At 44.5% G+C, this 20,000-nt stretch overlaps 1 protein-coding gene across 1 annotated transcript in view; it reads right to left on the bottom strand.

Annotated features, from left to right (window-relative positions):
• Positions 1–18,690, bottom strand: part of LOC310859616 (regulating synaptic membrane exocytosis protein 2-like) — a gene marked incomplete at both ends in the record, with an annotated part of 49,995 nt that extends 31,305 nt beyond the window's left edge. The window contains 10 exons of the mRNA XM_083766250.1: positions 1–58; positions 1,811–1,930; positions 3,955–4,166; positions 8,263–8,525; positions 8,916–8,968; positions 9,391–9,586; positions 15,258–15,367; positions 16,267–16,400; positions 16,881–16,990; positions 18,545–18,690. The exon at positions 1–58 is cut by the window's left edge and continues 42 nt beyond it. Coding sequence (XP_083622376.1) covers positions 1–58; positions 1,811–1,930; positions 3,955–4,166; positions 8,263–8,525; positions 8,916–8,968; positions 9,391–9,586; positions 15,258–15,367; positions 16,267–16,400; positions 16,881–16,990; positions 18,545–18,690 — 1,402 coding nt within the window. The remainder of the gene's footprint in view (positions 59–1,810; positions 1,931–3,954; positions 4,167–8,262; positions 8,526–8,915; positions 8,969–9,390; positions 9,587–15,257; positions 15,368–16,266; positions 16,401–16,880; positions 16,991–18,544) is intronic.
• Between the last annotated feature and the right edge of the window lie 1,310 nt (positions 18,691–20,000).

Here is a 20,000-nt window from a genome sequence, read left to right as displayed (position 1 = left end):
TGACCTTGGTGATGAAGGCACACAACCTGCCCGACTCCGTCATCTTACCACCGACCACCTGGAACAATGACATCATCAACAGATGAGACGTATGACATCATCAACAGATGAGACACGTGACATCATCAACATGAGACACGTGACATCATCAACATGACATCGTCACCAGGAGACACAGTCATGACTTCTTCAACCAGATCAATAATCAGTGGTGGAAAAAGTACTCATTGTTTTGTGTTAGGGGCGCTAACCCCGCCAATGCATGGCTTTCCAAATGTATGTCTTAGGCCAGCCAAGTCTATGGACTTTTAATGTTTGTTTAGAGCCCAATTATGATGAAATTCGTGCCAGCCAAGTCTATGGAAGAAACTCCATTTACTCAATGTAAATGGTATTTGAAGTAGATAACAGTAGCACAAGTTGAAACACTCTATGGACAGGAACCTAATGAATGTAGGGTGACTAGGGTTTGAATGGATTGCTGGATTACTACAATGACCATAATGCTTTAGTGGTGAAATACTAAAATATCTAAAAACTCATATTACCCCCATACAAAAAACAGGAAAGTGTTTCTTGTCTCCCAAACATCATTAAAATAAGATCCGATTGACAAAGGGGTGAAGTGTCACTTTAATGTTTGTTAAAGTGGTTTTGATGCTTGTAAGTGCTGTCATTAAAATGCTTACTATGACAATACTAAAATAGCTCAAATACTAAATGTCATGGTCATAAGCTCATAAAGCATAATTAATGATAATTTCATGATACATAATAGGCTACGTATTTGGTTCATAATTTATTTCAAATTAGGTTAAAAGTTAAAACATGTAAAAACATGTTAACTTTCTGAGGCAGAACAAAGTTCCCTGTCTGCCAGTAGCTATAACCTCGCCTCACCAGGCTTTTCACCACCTCGGAGGAAAGCCTGGTCTCTGTTTCAAAAGTCTGTATGATCCTGTCGGGATTTTTCTCAATAAAAGCTTTTATTGAGAAAAATCGGTTTGAGGGAAAATGAAGTTGCCGCCTGTTGTTCCTGCCTGTCGACTACAAAACAATACTACAACATGACGTAACGATATCATCCGCTCCCGACAGGATCATATACCCTAAATTAAATGGTGCCCAGGCTAGTCAGTAGCTAGCTACACTGGACCATGATGGACTGATTGATTGATGCCTGGTTGCATGAAATTGCTCACAGGTGGTGCAAAAAAGTTTTTCCCACTCTCAGACCCAGCTGGTCTGCATGAAGGAAGCAGCACAATTGCAGTTATAGTGTGATACGAACTGTTAAAAGTAAGAAAGACGTCTGAAGCCAAAGCAGACTGTCAACGGAACATTCTAAAGACTTTAAGCAACGCAAGAGTCAAGAACCTCTTTCCACAACAAGCGGGCCAACAAGGTATTCTATATTTTAGATTAGTCTGTGATGATGATGATGTACCGTTGTGTTTGATGGACACTGAAGCTACGCATTGCGCAATTCTACATGTTTGTATTTTCATTTGTTTAGTCAGTTATTAGTTACTGTGCAATTTGTTTGTGTTTATTATTTTTGCGTGAACATATACAGTGTACAGTTCTCACGGCATGGAACAGCTGATGGATGAGAAGAATGGCCGAATAAATGCCCGTTTATAAAGAACCCAACCTGTGTCGTCAATGTTGTGAGAAGAGCTACAATGCTAATATACTGTATTACTGATTTAGCTCGGGAGCCCTTATTGGAACCGCATAAAGGACCCCTGGGGGTCCCCGAAACCCACTTTAAGAACCACTGGACTAGTGTAGAGGAGGATTGTTAGACCTTGAGTCCCAGCAGCGCTCCAGCGTCGGCGGGGATGGTCCCATCCTTCAAACGTTTGTTCAACAGGATGCGACCAATCAGACGTTCTCCATCTTTAGACGGTTGCCAGGTTACCGTTTGCTAGAAGGTCGCACGCACGCACACACACACACACACACGCACACGCACACGTGCACACTCTTAGCAACAGTAACGACAACAGTAAAACAGCAAGAAATAGCATTATGTGAACCATATGAATGATCTTGCTTTCCTCTACTGTCTTTGATCTGAGCAAAGAGATTCTATATAAAGAGACAACACTCCCATTAGGTCCCATAGTAACAACCAGCGGGCCTCCACCATATTGGAGTGATGACGTAACATCAGGTTACTTTAAAAAAAACATTAAAAAGTCATGCTGTACAAAACAAAAACTTTGTTGTATCCTATTCTACTCTCATATATTGATTTACTCATTTATTTATCATATTTATTAATGGATCAAATTTGTAACAAAGCATTGCCGCCATCTTGGAGTGATCCCGGCAGCGCTAGCGCTGCGCTATCTAGTGGTGATTCCGAATATTTAAGAACTGTCGTCTCTTTAAATATAGAATCTCTTTGATCTGAGGATGGAAGTACAACTAGAGCCACTACACAGGTGCATGCTGAGAGAGAGAGAGAGAGAGAGAGAGAGAGAGAGACATAGACAGACAGACAGACAGACAGACAGACAGACAGACAGACAGACAGACAGACAGACAGACAGACAGACAGACAGACAGACAGACAGACAGACAGACAGACAGACAGACAGACAGACAGACAGCGCCAAACGCCATGGTAGAAGATAAAAGACAAGAAGTACTAGTGAAAGAAAGAAAGAAAGAAAGAAAGAAAGAAAGAAAGAAAGAAAGAAAGAAAGAGGCCAATAGCAGACGGGCAGAATGACTATAGTAAGGAGGCAGACCCGTGCCCGAGAACATCTGATTGGCCCAGAGGACAGACACCGTGCACAGTGGCTCCCTAGAGCTGTGACATCATAACCTCCCAGAAACAGAACAAACATAGGAGACGAGCGACAGAATAAACAACCAGAAAGAATAAAGGAGAAGAAATCCAAACAATGAAAATAGTGTGGAACTAGAAAAAAGTGTCCCTCGGGGCACAGGTCTCCACCAGGCCAGGTCAGGTTGTGGCCTCATGGTGGCGCTATAACAGGCCAACGTGTCCAGGGAGGATAGCTTGTACAGTACAGTACAGTACAGTACAGTACAGTACAGTACAGTACAGTACAGTACAGTACAGTACAGTACAGTACAGTACAGTACAGTACAGTACAGTACAGCACCACTCACTTCAGATGGGTCTGATTTTTCTTATGCCTTTGATGGCAATTGGATGATTTGAGGCATTTTTTTTCTCCAAAAACGTGTTTCGCAAAGATCCACCTGATGGTGACGCTATAACAGGCCAATGTGAAAAGGGTGGGGTTTATTCCCCAGCCTAGTAGTAATTTGAACGCATGCGTTCATGATTTGAGGCTTTTTGTTCGAAACGGGCCAATCCTGCAAACTTTGGAAACCAATTAGTTTGGCATGGACCGGGTTAACGGTGCCGGAGATTAGCTGTTAACGGACGGACACACGGACGGACGGACGGACACACGGACGGAGTGCAAAACATACTCTCTCCCCATGCCTTCGGGCCTGGTGGAGACAATAAAACATACTCTCTCCCCATGCCTTCGGCCTGGTGGAGACAATAAAACATACTCTCTCCCCATGCCTTCGGCCTGGTGGAGACAATAAAACATACTCTCTCCCCATGCCTTCGGCCTGGTGGAGACAATAAAGAGTGTTCAGTAACACTTTACTTAAAGGTCGGTTCTAATAATGCACTATAATCACATTTATAATGTACTTATGAGGCTTTATAACACTTGCTATAAATGTTCATAATTAATATAATTATAAATTGCCTTATACTGCATGCATTATGGATTATAATGCATTATAAATGTGATTATAATGCATTATAAACCCCACCTTTAAGTGATTTTAACATGTTTTGTTATTAACTCATAATGTTGTGTAGATTAGCAACACATGCTCAATTAGCGATTGCGTTCATTAACAACACGTGTTGTTAACGATCATCACCTGCTCGTGCTCGTTACTGTATTCCTCGTTAAGAGTCGTACTGCTACAGGTGTCCACCCCTGAGTCTTTCTGCCAATCAGCTTCGTCCTCTAACCAAGCTCCGCCCCCACCCCCCACCAGCCTCGGCCTCTCTGATTGGCTCACAGAGGTGTCGAGAAAATAATCTGCCGTCTGCTCATCGGCCGCATTCCATTCCCCCCATTTACTGTCACCTGGTTGGACGAATTAGATGACAGACAGACAGAGGGGGCGGTCAGATGACAGACAGACAGAGGGGGCGGGGTCAGATGACAGACAGACAGAGGGGCGGGGTCAGATGACAGACAGACAGAGGGGGCGGGGTCAGATGACAGACAGACAGAGGGGCGGGGTCATATGACAGACAGAGAAGAGGGGACGGGGGCGAGTTTAGTCATACCATCATTATGGGTGTGGTGTCGCCATAGTAACCATGATCCCACAACTGACTGTCCATGTCTCCTAGCAACCACATACAAAAATGAGACAATAAAGTGAGACACGCGCACACACACACACACACACACACACACACACACACACACACACACACACACACACACACACACACACACACACACACACACACACACACGCACACACACACACACACACGTTAGCTCTGGATGATTGTGTTGCATAAGGGGCCATGATGTCCTCTACTCATACGAAGATGTCTCGTGATCGTGATTCAGAATGTTACCTAAAATTCTGGAGCAATGGAGGCTCAGAAAATGATAGAGCGATAAAGCCGGTGCGACAAATCCTCCTCGTTTCTGTTTCGACATCACAGTCATGCAAATTTGTCCAAATATAAATCATCTAAGCATATATAATATATATAGCTTTGCCGTTTAGCAGAAATGGGAATTAAATACATTGTGTTTGCCACACCTGTTGCTCCCCAACATGGCAGATGTGGGACTACATTTGAAACTCATGAATAGCGTGAGGCCGTGAGCCATCTCTTTTTTATGCAGCATTCTACAGAACCTCTCGAGTTCTTTCTGCCTGGTTTTACACTGCGACTCCGTCGTATTAACTTTGGTGTCGCTACAATGCTTTGTAACTCCACAATCATTACCCGTGATGCTGTCGTATGGCGAAGCACACTGCATAGCCTAGCCACCACGGCTAACCGTACTAAGAGACTCAACTGATACTGTTGTACTGGGAGCTGACCAGTAAAACCACGGTCTGATACTGTTGTACTGGGAGCTGACCAGTACAGAATAGCTAATGGCAATACAACTGGTACATTTCACTATGGTTCTGTGCGTGCGTGCTTTTGTGTGAGCGATCGTTCACATGAATGCATGCGTTTGTGTGTGCGTGTTACAAAAACTTGTGAATGAGAGCAGTTTTGCCGTGTCATGTCTGCTTTATTGCCATGTGCGTGCATGCACACACACACGCGCACGCGCGCACATACACAAGAGAGTGCTCAGGTTAATCTCCTCTAATCACTGTTCTCAACGCAGCTCTCTCTCTCTCTGACACACACACACACGCACGCACGCATGCACGCACGCACGGTTCCAGACTATGTTGAATTCAGAGATTGTAGAACAGTTGAGTGGTGTCGATACTCACATGGATGACAGAGAGGATGCTGGGAGTTTATTTCAGCGTGTATCTGTAGTTCCGTTTGAGGTTTGTGGGTGTGTGTGTGTGAGTCTTTAATGTGGGCGTGTCAGTGCACGTGTTGACCGGCCTGCAGGTCTGGGAACAGTTCATGCTGATCTCACTCTAATGGGATTACTTTTGTTTAGTGCCTTAATCTCCGGTTTCTCTCTCTCTCTCTCTGTCTGTCTCATCTCTGTGTCTGTCTGTGTCTCTCTACCATCTCTCTCACTCTGTGTCTGTGACTCTCTCCATCACTCTCTCATCGCACACATTACATGTCGGTTTAGTGACTAGCTTGATAGTTAGCAGGCTATGGGTTAGCTACTTAACGTGTTCACTGATTTCTAATAAACTGCTAGTTTGTTCAATTACTAGTGTAATACACCACTAGTTTAGCAAATGTCTAGTCATATGTAGTCATATGTAGTGTAATAAACTACTAGTTTGGTAACTTTTGCAATGTTGCAAAAAATAAGTCTGTCTGTTTGTTAGACATGCAGTTACAGTTACAGCTTGATGGTGGTTGCTCATTAACAGTTACTCAGCTGGGTTATCGGGTTAGTTAGCAGTTAGCCTAGGGTGGGTTGCTTCCATGCAGTTTTGTGGTTTGAATCAGGTATAGCTGTTAGTCACGTAGTTTATCCTAAGATCCAGAAGATCCCAGAGCAGATTCCAAAGCAGTTTGTCTTTTTCTTCCCCAGATCGGATTCAAGCAGTATAATAATCCAAGGTAATCCTACAGTAGTAGTTATTGCTGTTGCTATCCAGTAATTCAGTGGTTGCTTTGTTATCTGGTCCTAGTTGTAGCGGTTAGTCCCGTATATCCTCAGAAGAAACAGGGTGTATAATCCAGTGTAATCCAGACCCTCTTAATCCCGCTGCAGCAACGACAATGGAAGCAGAAAACAACAAAAGAAAAAAAGAAAGTATTCCAATGTAATCCGATTACATTATGCAGTGTTTTCATATTCCTCTGGTTGTCCTCGTCATGGTGACAGGTGCCCTTTGTCTTCGTCTTCCTCGCGGAGGGGGGCGGGTTTAATTCAATGGTGGGAGGTTCCTGCAGGAGCCTTGTGAGCCAATCAGAGGCTGTAATCTCAGGTGTTTTGGGTCACAATGACTTGTGGTAATTGGGTGGTAATCTGAGAGATCAGGTAGCACACGTGTGTGTTTTGTGTGTGTGTGTGTGTGTGTGTGTGTGTGTGTGTGTGTGTGTGTGTGTGTGTGTGCGCGTGCGCATTGTTTTATTTTTGATCAACGTTTTCCTGTTATCTCTCCTAATGATGCAACATCAATAGAGCAAAGAATTGTGGGCAAAATCATTTCCAACGATGACAAAATATTTTGTTGTTCTGGCCTGGGTCTGTGAGGCTAAATCTCTTTTTTAAATTTATATTTTTTGTCCCACGATTTTGTAACCCATTTTTCATTTGTCAATCATCCTGTGAGGCTAAATCTCATCAAATGGCTGTAACCAGGACGTCTAATAAAAATAAAATCATATTAAATGGCGTCAACGTGTCAGACATCAAAACAAAGGGCCATACCTTGTAGGAACTTGTCAGACATCAAAACAAAGGGCCATACCTTGTAGGAACGTGTCAGACATCAAAACGGCCATACCTTGTAGGAACATGTCAGACATCAAAACAAAGGGCCATACCTTGTAGGAACATGTCAGACATCAAAACGGCCATACCTTGTAGGAACATGTCAGACATCAAAACAAAGGGCCATACCTTGTAGGAACATGTCAGACATCAAAACAAAGGGCCATACCTTGTAGGAACATGTCAGACATCAAAACAAAGGGCCATACCTTGTAGGAACATGTCAGACATCAAAACAAAGGGCCATACCTTGTAGGAACATGTCAGACATCAAAACAAAGGGCCATACCTTGTAGGAACATGTCAGACATCAAAACAAAGGGCCATACCTTGTAGGAACCGGTCAGACATCAAAACAAAGGGCCATACCTTGTAGGAACATGTCAGACATCAAAACAAAGGGCCATACCTTGTAGGAACTTGTCAGATATCAAAACAAAGGGCCATACCTTGTAGGAACGTGTCAGACATCAAAACAAAGGGCCATACCTTGTAGGAACGTGTCAGACATCAAAACAAAGGGCCATACCTTGTAGGAACCGGTCAGACATCAAAACAAAGGGCCATACCTTGTAGGAACCGGTCAGACATCAAAACAAAGGGCCATACCTTGTAGGAACGTGTCAGACATCAAAACAAAGGGCCATACCTTGTTAGCCTGGTTAATAAACCAGACCGAATCAGCCGTTGGCAAAAATAAATTGCCTGCTGGCGGATTTCGGTCTGGAGAGGCTCAATTGTACGCACATTTCCTACACCAGAGAATGTGGGCGGCCAATCGGGACACGGTATGCAATATGGGCGGGCTTTGGTACAGTGACTTTCAATGCTTGAGACCTTTGACTGACAGTAGCTCTGACCAATTGCGTCAAAGAGAAAATGTTTCCCTGGAAATGAAATCCAAGCTGAGCCTCCCCAGACTAATATCCCGCGGTCCGTGCGATATTAGTCTGGTTTATTAACCAGGCTAATACCTTGTAGGAACGTGTCAGACATCAAAACAAAGGGCCATACCTTGTAGGAACGTGTCAGACATCAAAACAAAGGGCCATACCTTGTAGGAACACGCCGTCGGGCTGCAGGTGGTCCTCTGGGTGGCCGTCGGGGGGCGTGGCCGGCAGGGAGGCGTCGTCGCTGTGGCGCCGCTGGTGTCTCGCCCGGCCCGCCTCCTGGGCCAGCATCCTCATCACGTCGCCCCCATTAGGCTCCGCCCTCACTGGGCAGCGCGCCAGGTTGGGGTCGCTGCGGTAACGAGCGTGAAACACCTCCTCTTCCGAGTCCCAGCGCCGCCGCCGCCCCCGCCGACGATGACTGAGGCTGCGCGACATTATGTCGTTATCGTATTGTTATCGAGGTATGAACAACATGGCACAATATGTCGCAAAAAGGCAACAATGTCGCAATATATTATAGATACAGCATATTGTAGGGATGCCATGGAATAGATATAGATATATAGATACAGCATATTGTAGGGATGCCATGGAATAGATATAGATATATAGATACAGCATATTGTAGGGATGCCATGGAATATAATATAGATATATAGATACAGCATATTGTAGGGATGCCATGGAATAGCCATGGAACAGGCTATTCATATATATATGACATGTTAACGGCGATATCGTATATTGTATCGATATCGCAATATCTGGCATAAATACAGTGATATTAGGTTTTGTCCATATCGTGCAGCCCTACCGATGATGATGACGCAAATCCCAGTCCTCATCCATCGGCGCTTCGATGTGGTCCTAAATGAGGACAGACAGACAGAAATAGAAACGATAACGACGACGAACGAATGGGAGGCCAGTGGTCGCCGCTACTACTACTAGTAGTAGTAGTAGAAGTAGTAAAAATAGCCACTCTACAAGCTCGCAACGTGGCGCGTAGCGACGTGTCATGTGATTATAGATCTGCTATTTTTTACTAGTTTGTGTCGCGGGCAAAAGTCTAATGTCTCTTTTGGGTCTCGACCTGAAAAGTTTGGGAACCATGGTTTAACCCATTAAAGACCTGAGGCCGATTCTACAAATGCCTTCTAAATCAGTAGTTAGTTTGGACCACCAAATTAATATTTGGTCGCGGTAACAGCCAACAATGACTAGTGTAAACATGATACGAGCATGCACAATGCATGCGGGATATACAGACAGACAGAAGCTCCTCCTACCTGGGAGTGCCATCGGCCCCGCCAATCGACGTAGGCACGGCTCCACCCGCGCTCCTCCTCCCCCTCATTGTAATCGTGACGACCATAAAAGGGTCGGTCAAAGGGTTGGTCAAAGGGTTGGTCAAAGGGTTGGTCAAAGTCGCGGTCCGGCGGAGAATGAGAGCCGTCGTAATACGACCCTGGTGGGCTGCGCCCCCTGTCAATCACACAGACAGACACAGTGATGTCCCTTCAACCCCATACGTCAGTTGTTTTAAACCTTTTTTCATGTCAAGGCCCATTATTAATTATTCTGCATTTGAGCCACGGACCACCATTTGATGATTTCAATTCAGCCTCGATATTTTGTTATCGTTGGATAAGATTTTGTCCACAATTCCATGCTGTATTAATGTGGTATACCATAGGAGAAATAACAGGCAAACATTGATCAAAATAACAATTATTCTACATTCTCTAATTGTGTACACTTAAGTAAATTAAGTCATGCAGATGTTTAACAGTAATTTCACTCTCGAGGCTGTAAACTGATTTAATTTAATTTCACACTCTCAAGAGTTAACCCATTCTGACCTGAGATCAGATTCATACGAGGTTTCCGCCGGACACACACTGGTCTGATTAACCCATTCTGACCTGAGATCAGATTCTAAAAATGTCAGTCGCTCTTCGATTTTTCAAAAATAGCAGACCTACAAGCTCGTATCGCGCCACTCGGTGGCGCGATATGAGCTTGTAGATCTGCTATTTTTAAATAGCTAAAGCATAACATGATGCCAACACCAAAATGGGTCCCCGTTCAGAATGGGTTAAAGATCTATAAGGGTCCATTTGGTTACCACCCTGGAATCTCCTCAAGGAGTCCCTCAGGTGTCTTTTCAAGGAAACCTACTAGTTTGCCTTCCTGCTGCAGATCACACCGTCTCTCATCTCATACAATATTCAAAAAGTATGCAGTTGATGAAGATATTATAGTCACCTTTACAGTCAAAACCAGATTACAGTTTTTTCCAACCAGACCCAATCTTTCTCTGTGGTACTGGTACCTACTACCCTAATATGTTTCCTCCTCATTGTCTGTACCATGACCACAATCCAGTTACTGAAATTCACATATATAAGGGAATGTACATTGCAAAGTTGTCGGTATCATCTGCCAAAGTGTACCTGTATAAGCAGTAAGCACTCATGTGTTTCAACTGCCATGTTCATGTAATGTGCAATAAGGACATTTATGAAAATTATGCCTTTTCAGTTGTCACAGCTAATACACCACATGTTGTTGATGAAGACAGTATATAAAAGTCATTTTGGAAGTGGCAGTACATTTGACCACAGTCTGGAAAAAGCATTCCTTACCAAGGTGCTTAAGTACCAATGTCTTAAGGATTCTATTACACAGCTTGGTTACAATGTAAACTGCTTGTGTACATATTTGGAAGCCTCAGTAATGTCCTAAAAATCAGTTGTGAGAGGCATACAGATTGCAGGAAAGTCAAAGCCAATAGCTAAGGCATTGGCAAAATCCTGTTTCAGTGATAATTGGCGGAGGCAATGCTTCCTGTACTCATAATAAAAATAATGGCAGTGTGTGTGTGCGTCTGTGTGCGTGTGCGTGTGTGTGTGTGTGTGTGTGTGTGTGTGTGTGTGTGTGTGTGTGTGTGTGTGTGTGTGAGTGAGTGAGTGAGAGAGAGAGAGAGAGAGAGTATATATATAGTAGAGGGATAAGCCAGTCTTTGTGCTGAGGTCAGATTATGTTCTTAACTCCTTAAAACCTTCAGTCAACTGGAGCAGCTGCATGCTGATGGCTCATTAACATAAAACTACAAGGGATACTGGAAACTGGAGATGTCTGGGCCCTGCAGGTAGATGTCTGGGCCCAGGTAGATGTCTGGCCGGGCCCAGGTAGATGTCTGGGCCCTGCAGGTAGATGTCTGGGCCCTGCAGGTAGATGTCTGGGCCCAGGTAGATGTCTGGCCGGGCCCAGGTAGATGTCTGGGCCCTGCAGGTAGATGTCTGGGCCCTGCAGGTAGATATGTCTGGGTCCAGGTAGATGTCTGGGCCCTGCAGGTAGATATGTCTGGGTCCAGGTAGATGTCTGGGTCCAGGTAGATGTCTGGCCGGGCCCAGGTAGATGTCTGGGTCCAGGTAGTCTCGCCAGACAACTATTCCACAATCTCTGAATGCTATATATAGAGTCTGGAACTACACCTCATGAATGCTATATATAGAGTCTGGAACTACACCTCCTGAATGCTATATATAGAGTCTGGAACTACACCTCCTGAATGCTATATATAGAGTCTGGAACTACACCTCCTGAATGCTATATATAGAGTCTGGAACTACACCTCCTGAATGCTATATATAGAGTCTGGAACTACACCTCATGAATGCTATATATAGAGTCTGGAACTACACCTCCTGAATGCTATATATAGAGTCTGGAACTACACCTCCTGAATGCTATATATAGAGTCTGGAACTACACCTCATGAATGCTATATATAGAGTCTGGAACTACACCTCCTGAATGCTATATATAGAGTCTGGAACAACATATTTTTAAAATGTGAAAAGGTAAAGAATTAAAGGTGATATAGACAAGTTTTCAGCCAAAATCTAAAATATATATAAATGTATTTGTTTGGCCTTTTCCACCTCTATCTTTCCTTATATTATGATGCTGAGGTGTTCTCCTGCAACAGCACACTCCCCCTTTGCCCCCCCTGTGGTTGAATGCGCTGTTTATATCCACTACAGTTTACTACTCGGGATGTCGGAGGGGATTTAAACTTTTAGCCAATTGCAGCGCGAGGCAGTGTGTTCAACCCAGCAGTATTATAATGAAAACGCGATGCGATTTCAATGTATAATATTATCCCCATATCTTAATTTCACTAACATTGTTCATGTGAAATAGTATGTTATTGTTTATGATTTCATATGTAAGCCTATTGAAATGATGAGAATCGCTATGTATAGTGCATGGTTGGGTGGTGTGAAACTGAACAACACCAGCAGCAAGCACCCCTCAGAACTCGGATGGCCACTATAGTTCCACACTCACAGAACGACTCGGACCCCAATAAAATCTCCTGGTTAGGCCTACATCAATATTGTTCTCGTTCATGTGGAGTGGATTGTATGTGCTTATTTGTTGAAATGGTGGAAGTGGACTGTGGAAGTGAGTAATAGTATTTCACCAGCCACTACCGCGGCGACTGCCTGCCGGCCGGCTTGAAGCGTGCATTCAACCCGTGCTCGCCAACGGGGACAGGCTAGCCGTCGCGGATCATCATAGCGATTTTTTCATTGCAATGAATAACCGTGGACAGAGTAGTTCACATGAACGATGCTGTAGTGGCTGGAGCATTTGAGGGGCAATATGTTTTATATGCACGATTACAAATAAAAGAGAATTGAATTGAGAGCCAGTGAGTCTCCTCTACTTCCTACTTCCTCATTTGCGGGACTCGGTGTGATATTGCGATTATGCTACAGTTACCCTTAAAAAAACATGTTAACTCAATGTCATTGTTGTAACTATGATATCGATAGAAATTTATACTTTTTTAATGTCATATTTAGCCATACGAGCGCAATATCCATAGCGTCCCTCCCAGCAGCAACAACAATCCCATAGCCTGAAGTGACCTGGCTCAGCCAATAGAATGAGGGGGGTGGAGCTATATGTGCATTTGTTTGGAAACACTCAATAGGTGAATCCCAATTGGGATTCACCTAATCACTTCTGTGTACAAACACTGGAAACTTGTCTCTATCACCTTTAAAGTATGCTTTATACTAATAAATATATATATATATATATATATATATATATATATATATATATATATACAATCCATCCTATTGTCCTGAATATAAGACTATGTTTTTTTTCCAATGGAAATTTCTTAAAAAACGGGGTCGTATTATAATCGGGGACTAGACCATTTGACATTCAATGTGTTTTTCCACTAATGAGTCTTGAAAAATGGGGGTCGTCTTATAGTCGTTTTATATTTGGCACAATACGGTATATATATATTCTTATATGCTTTTTTTTTGCTTTTTCTCCCTTTATTGATAGGTTGAAAGTAGAAATGGGGAGAGAGATGGGGGGAGACACGTGGCAAAGGCCGTCGGGGTCGGGAGTCGAACCCGAGGCACGCCGTCTGGCTGGCTCAGCAGCCTAGGTGCCCAGACGGTTGAGCTAACCGTCAGGCTGGCTCAGCAGCCTAGGTGAGCAGACGGTTGAGCTAACCGTCTGGCTGGCTCAGCAGCCTAGGTGCCCAGACGGTTGAGCTAACCGTACAGGCCTATATAATTTTAACATGCACGGTACATCATTTTCAGACTGGCTATCCACTGGCTTTCTAGTAATTTGTAGCAAATATTGAAATATTAGAAATGTTGAACGATTTTGTAACCCAGTTTTCTTTTCACCCAGTGCCAATTATCTAATGTAATCCTGGGCACTACACTTCCTCTGCCAACCTGGGGGGGGCAGCGGACTGACCTCATGCCTCCTTCTATGCATGAGGAGTCCAAGCTGCTTCTTTTCACCTGACAGAGGGGAATTTCCCCGGACGGACGTAGCGCGTGGAAGGGACACGTTATTCCGACCAGTTCCTTTCCCCTCCATCAGGCGCCCCGGCTGGCCAGGGGGAGGTAGTTTTAGAGACCAGGATTACGGCATGTGAAATGGCCCGTGAAATGTTGAATGTTCAAGCATGTTTAAATGATGTATACTTTACCGTAGTTTTACCGTAGTATTTTACCATACTACGGTAAAACTACGGTCTCTCTGTAATACAAGTAAGACGCGCAAACGCGGGAAGCGAACGCAGCTCGTGTGTGTGTGTGGTTGTGTGTGTGTGTGTGTGTGTGTGTGTGTGTGCTACAGCTGCGCCCTGTGTGTGTGTGGGTGTGTGTGCTACAGCTGTGCCCTCTGGTGGCGGGCGGGTGGTGTCACAGCGGGACAGACACACAGACACACACACAGACATGATCTGCAGGGTCTCATAGTTAGTGCTCATTGCATTCGCAATCATTGCATTCGCAATAATCTCTCTAGGTGTTTTACGTAACAACACTTTTACGTAACAACACAAATTCCAATACCCAATATCTCGGCCACTCACTCACTCACACTCGCTCACTCCAGCATGGCAAATTACGGTGAAATTGGTGACCTGCCAAATATGTGACCATCTTGTTCACACAACTTACATGGAAGTCTTTAATACATGGCCTAAATACAGTTAGGTTGAACTCTCCTAATGAACAAACTGCAACAATTTACATTAGGACACATTTACATTATGTGATTGTCTACACGGATGTCACATATTTCAGTGGCCAAGATTTTGGGTATTGGAATTTGGCTTTAGAGATGAGGAGATGAAGAGATGTTCACTCCAGAGTGGAGGTAGAGACTGGAGAGTGGGACAACATCGCTCCCTGGTGGCACTCTGCTGTACGTACATGATCTGATGTCAAGGACCCCCAAATTGACACTAATTATTCCGCGGATCCCCATTTGAAAAGATATGCCAGGGGCCCCCATAAGAGGACCTGCAGTTTGACATGCATTAGTCTACGGACCCCCATTTAATGGCATTTCTATCTCCCGAATCCCCAATTTATATAGTAAAAGCAGTTAATTTAACTCTGAGAATTGTACAAATGGAACATTTGTTTCCATGTGTACACTCACAGAGTTACAGACCCATAAGGGTCCAACTATAATTTAGTTGGGGACCCCCTGGAACTCCCTCAAGGACCCCTGGGGGTCCCCGGACCCCACTGCACTAAAACAGAACAGAACAGACTGTAACAACTGTAATTGTGTGTTTTCTAACCTGTCTGCAGCTCCCAGGTCCCCTGGCCCCTGCGGTGTGGCGTGGGACTCCCCGTAGGAGCAAAACCTCATCTCCTGCTCCCTCCTGCACACGTTACACACCCACATGACCTGAAATAGACCAATCACACAACCAGAAATATGTAACGCATCATTGGCGTGCCAATAATCACGATAAAGCACCTCCTCTCGTGTAATATTGCTTAAATGCGTGTGTGTGCAGACTATGTTTTTATGCTTGGCAAGTTGGCAGCCTATTGGTCCTATAGTATAGACAGGACATACCCACAGCCCTTGTTAAGGGCCTTGCAAACGTGAAGCGAGGAACGCAGGCGTTGTTGCCTGGATCAACACAGGTCTCCTCCAGGTCTGTTGAAGAGGGGTGCAACAACGCAAGCGTAAAAAAAAAATGATCTAAACCGAATCCAGGTCTGGTGAGTCGCGGGAAACACGCGCAACAAATTCACGGGACCACACTGACGTAAATACACTTTCGTTGTCGCACCACAACTTCTCAGAGCAAAAATGCAGGTCTCATTGAAAATTAACTATAGGTGCGTTTTATCGCTCCCTGTTTGCAAGGCCCTTTAAAGGGTTCCAACAACTTGGGATGCCCAAAAAGCAGGCAAAAAGGCTGGCATAGTATTGTGGTATATCTCCGCTATAATGGCAGCGGGCACACATGGCGGAGTGGGGTGGGCAACTTTGAATATGGAGAGGGCCACTATAGTTCCACACTCACTCCACTATAGTTCCACACTCACTCCAGAGGGGCCACTATAGTTCCACACTCACTCCAGAGGGCCACTATAGTTCCACACTCACTCCAGAGGGCCACATTGCATATACTGTAGTAGCAAAAATAGCAGATCTAAAAGCCAAAAAACACATTTATTTTTTTGATATTTTTGAATTGGTTAAAGTTAAAGTGACACAGATGCTTTCCAGGTTATTTGTCATTCAACGTTCGTTAGTTTTATGCGTGCATGTTTGCGTGTGTGCATTTTCACCGTATTGTCCCTCAGACGGGTCTGTCCTCCGCAACGTGCACAGCAGAGGGTCTGGCAGTAAGAACAGCTCTGACCACAGCCGTCCGCAAAGCGGGTCTCCATGCAGACGCCACAGGTCGGCCCGGACGGCAGGCCTGCCGATTAAACATAAATTCAATTTCAGGTCTCCTTGCTATATAACATGCAATGCTAGTTCCTATCTGCAAATGTTAGGGGGACATGTAAAAGTGTGGGACAACCTAGAGCCGCGGTGTTATGAAGGTACTGCACTGCTGAGTTGGTTTCAGTTGAATAAAGGAGGCATCATAACTACAGAACCAGAATCTCTGCTCCAGATGGTTACGCCATTCCTCCATCAACACATGCATTGTCCGCATGTGTTGCGAGAGAGAGAGAGAGAGAGAGAGAGAGAGACCCGCAGCATCTAGCATAGACTGTCGGGATTGGGACTCAAACCTACATAGAACCGGCCCAGACCAGCTACGCCAGCGGTCCGAGCCGTTTCCTTCTTTTTAAATAGTTGAAATAGCTGATCTTTTTTGTAAGATCAGCTATTTCCACTATTTTTGACCAAACAAACAGACAACTATAATCGTCTCCGGGCCTATACCTACCAGACGGTTCTGGAGAGTCCTGGCAGGCGGGTCCAGGCGGTACCGGGACCTCCTCACCAAGCTGCGTCACCACCTGGTCTTTATACAGCTCTAATTGACTCTGCAGCTTCCTGTGTGGACAGGAAGAGAGACACCAAGCGCAAGGCAGTGTTGTTTTCATCGACTAAAACTATGACGAAAAATGTTCAAATAAAATAAATAAATAAAATAAATAAATAAAACAAATAAAAACTAGATTAAAATGTTAGGAAGGGACAACGCGTCGCGCTGTGACGCGTTGTGATCTTGCAGATCTGCTATTTTCAGCATGACATGCATTAGGCTATGGACCCCCATTTAATGACATTTCTATCTCTGGGACCCCCAATTTATATTGTAAAATCAATGTCAATTCAATTCTGAGTGTACAAATGCAGTTAGGGTGCCGTTAGGGTCCATTTGTATACTCTCAGAGTTACAGACCCATAAGGGTCCATTTGGTTCCAAACTATCATTTAGCTGGGGACCCCCTGGAACTCCCTCAAGGACCCCTGGGGGTCCCCAGACTCCACTATAGTATACAATAATGAATGACTACTAAGCTTACTGTAAATGTGCATCAATCACAGCCTCTCAAACCCAGCTGATGCATCACGTGCCCCCCGCAGAAACTGATCTACAAGCTATCAACGCGCCTCATCATGTTGTGTTGATAGCTTATAGATTTGTTCATGTGGGCACTAGTCACTAGACCATCACACGATGGAGTATACAAATTGAGCTAATTATGGTAACCTAGATAAGCCCGTAACAGTAGCCTGTGACATTACATGGTTGACAATAACCCTAACCTGGCTGCTGCATGGTAATACCTAATTAACTTTAGTCTTTTATCTGTGTTTAACGAGCCTGCAGATCAGGTGTCAGCACTGCTGAACAGATGATTAGGTTACCCGACCTTTCCAAACACTCACTGTCACTCACATTGTCCAAATATTCAGAGAGTGCAGTTAACTAACGTCAGATAGTGAGCGAAACACGTTTGTAAACCATCATTCATAGGTGCTCATACTAAAAGGTAGGGTAAGTGATATTCTTTTGTTAGTGTTAAATAACATTCTGATAATCACTGCAAATAGACAAATCCACAGAGGGGTGCCCTGGGCGCAGCCATTACTGAGGTGTACCATTAAGCGCAGCTTTACACCTCAGCACTGATTAGCTACACCTGGCCTACAGGGCACTGCTCCATGGATTCGTCAAGGGCAGGGGTTTTTAACCAGTGATCCGGGGACCACCAGTGGTCCTTGCTTGTGCCAAGTGTGCATGTGCACAGGGGCCCTGAGCCAAATGGACCCTTATCTTTATCCAATACATCCATGCCAGGTGGTCCCCAGCTAAATGAGCCAAATGGACCCTTATCTTTAACTCCTGAGAGCGTAAAATACATATTGAGCTTTTTTTATAGGCGGATATATGTGTGACCATACCATTAACATCCTATATCAGGCAAGATTTTAAGAGGGTTTCTACAGGATTTCTAGGGGATTTTCATGATTCTGAATCCATTCCAAGCATTAGTTTTGCACAAATAACACTCCTTGTCCTACGGATATTGCAACTTCAGTGCCATGCCATGGGTGTCCCCACTCCCCACCCATGGGTGCTAACTAAGGACATCTTACTTCAACATGCTCTGTTCTTTCTGCTCGTCTTTCTTCATTACATGCATCACTGACTGGACCATCCTCCGCTCCGACTCGTCCATGTGACTCAGGTCTGCCATGTCTGGGGCCAACGTAGATCCGCTGCCCACCGAGGGCCCCGACATTTTAACAACCTGAAAAAGAAAGAAAAACATTGTATGTTGTTCATGATAGTCTATTATGGCGTTTTATTTCGTAAGCAATAGGCGATAAGACTCTTCCTACTTCCTTCACAGGTGTTACCAATGATACTAATTAAGGCTCCGTTCTATTCTGGTCAAACAGAGTCAGGGTGCTGCCATTGTGCACGTGGGCTCACTGGAAACACTCTGCTACACCAGTGGGTCTTAAAAAGTGTTCTTAGCTTATGTATGATTCATGAATACTACTTTTTATGTATGTGATGTATTACCATGTTTTTGGTTCTGGATTAAGAGTGTCTGCTAAATGCCTAAATTGTAAATTGTACACTCTCAGAGTTATGAGGGTCCTTGAAATTAAAAACTTTTAGAACCACGTGACTGTACACTAAATGGAACAAAGCCTTCATCAGTATCATCCGTAACACCTGCAAAGGAAGTCGGAAGAGGCCCGGAAGTAGGAAGAGTTATTTCCAAAATGGCATGGAGCATATTACAGGCACACAGTATGGAGTATCAGTATCAGCCAGACTCGAAGACAAGGTCCAAAACCTGCGACCGACGGTGACACCAAAGGATTTGAGATCCTAGCGGGCCGGGCGTCGTACAGGGTAACACTCTTGGCCCTCTTCCTTGTTCATTTAGCAGAGAGCAGGGCTGGACTGGCCACAGGGAATACCGGGCATTTTTACAGGCAGACAGGCCACCAGGAAAGGTCCGGGCGTGCTGCCATTCTGCCAGTGCCATCTTGATCATTTCACTGTGCCTGTATCAGTGAGTGACAAATAAACCCTCTACAAAGGGTTGTGTACTAGTTGTCTGTTGGTTTGTATAATTTAGGCCTATGTTGTTCTGTAAAAGTGGTGGTATTAGGGGCTTGTTTGTTTGTGTGTGCCGCGACGGAGGGGGCGGTAGAGTTTCTGCTATCTGCGCGCTGGTTGTGGTGGGCCGGTCTGGGCCAAATTCACGCGAAAATGCCCGGGCCGAATTTTTGTCCCAGTCCAGCCCTGGCAGAGAGGAGGCACTGGGGTTCACTCTAGTCCCAAGGAAGCCGGTACTCGTTTCACGTATGGCCCAATTACATCCCAGAATGCACTCAACTCAATGCCAAGTGGATGGTAGGGGAAATCTATTATTAGCCCCTCCAATGCATGGCTTTCCGAAATTACGTCATAGGCCAGCCAAGGTTATGGACTTTTAATTGTTTGTTTAGAGCCTATTTATAAATCGTCGCAGCCAAATCTTTTTTTAGTGTTAAGGGTTATGACAAGTTGATTTTTCACAGACATGAGAAC

The sequence above is a fragment of the Protomyctophum parallelum genome (assembly GCF_964188405.1).
Source record: "Protomyctophum parallelum genome assembly, chromosome: 1".
Lineage (NCBI taxonomy): Eukaryota > Metazoa > Chordata > Actinopteri > Myctophiformes > Myctophidae > Protomyctophum > Protomyctophum parallelum.
The sequence above is the reverse complement of the archived record's forward strand: the minus strand, read 5'-3'. Positions and strand labels throughout refer to the sequence as shown.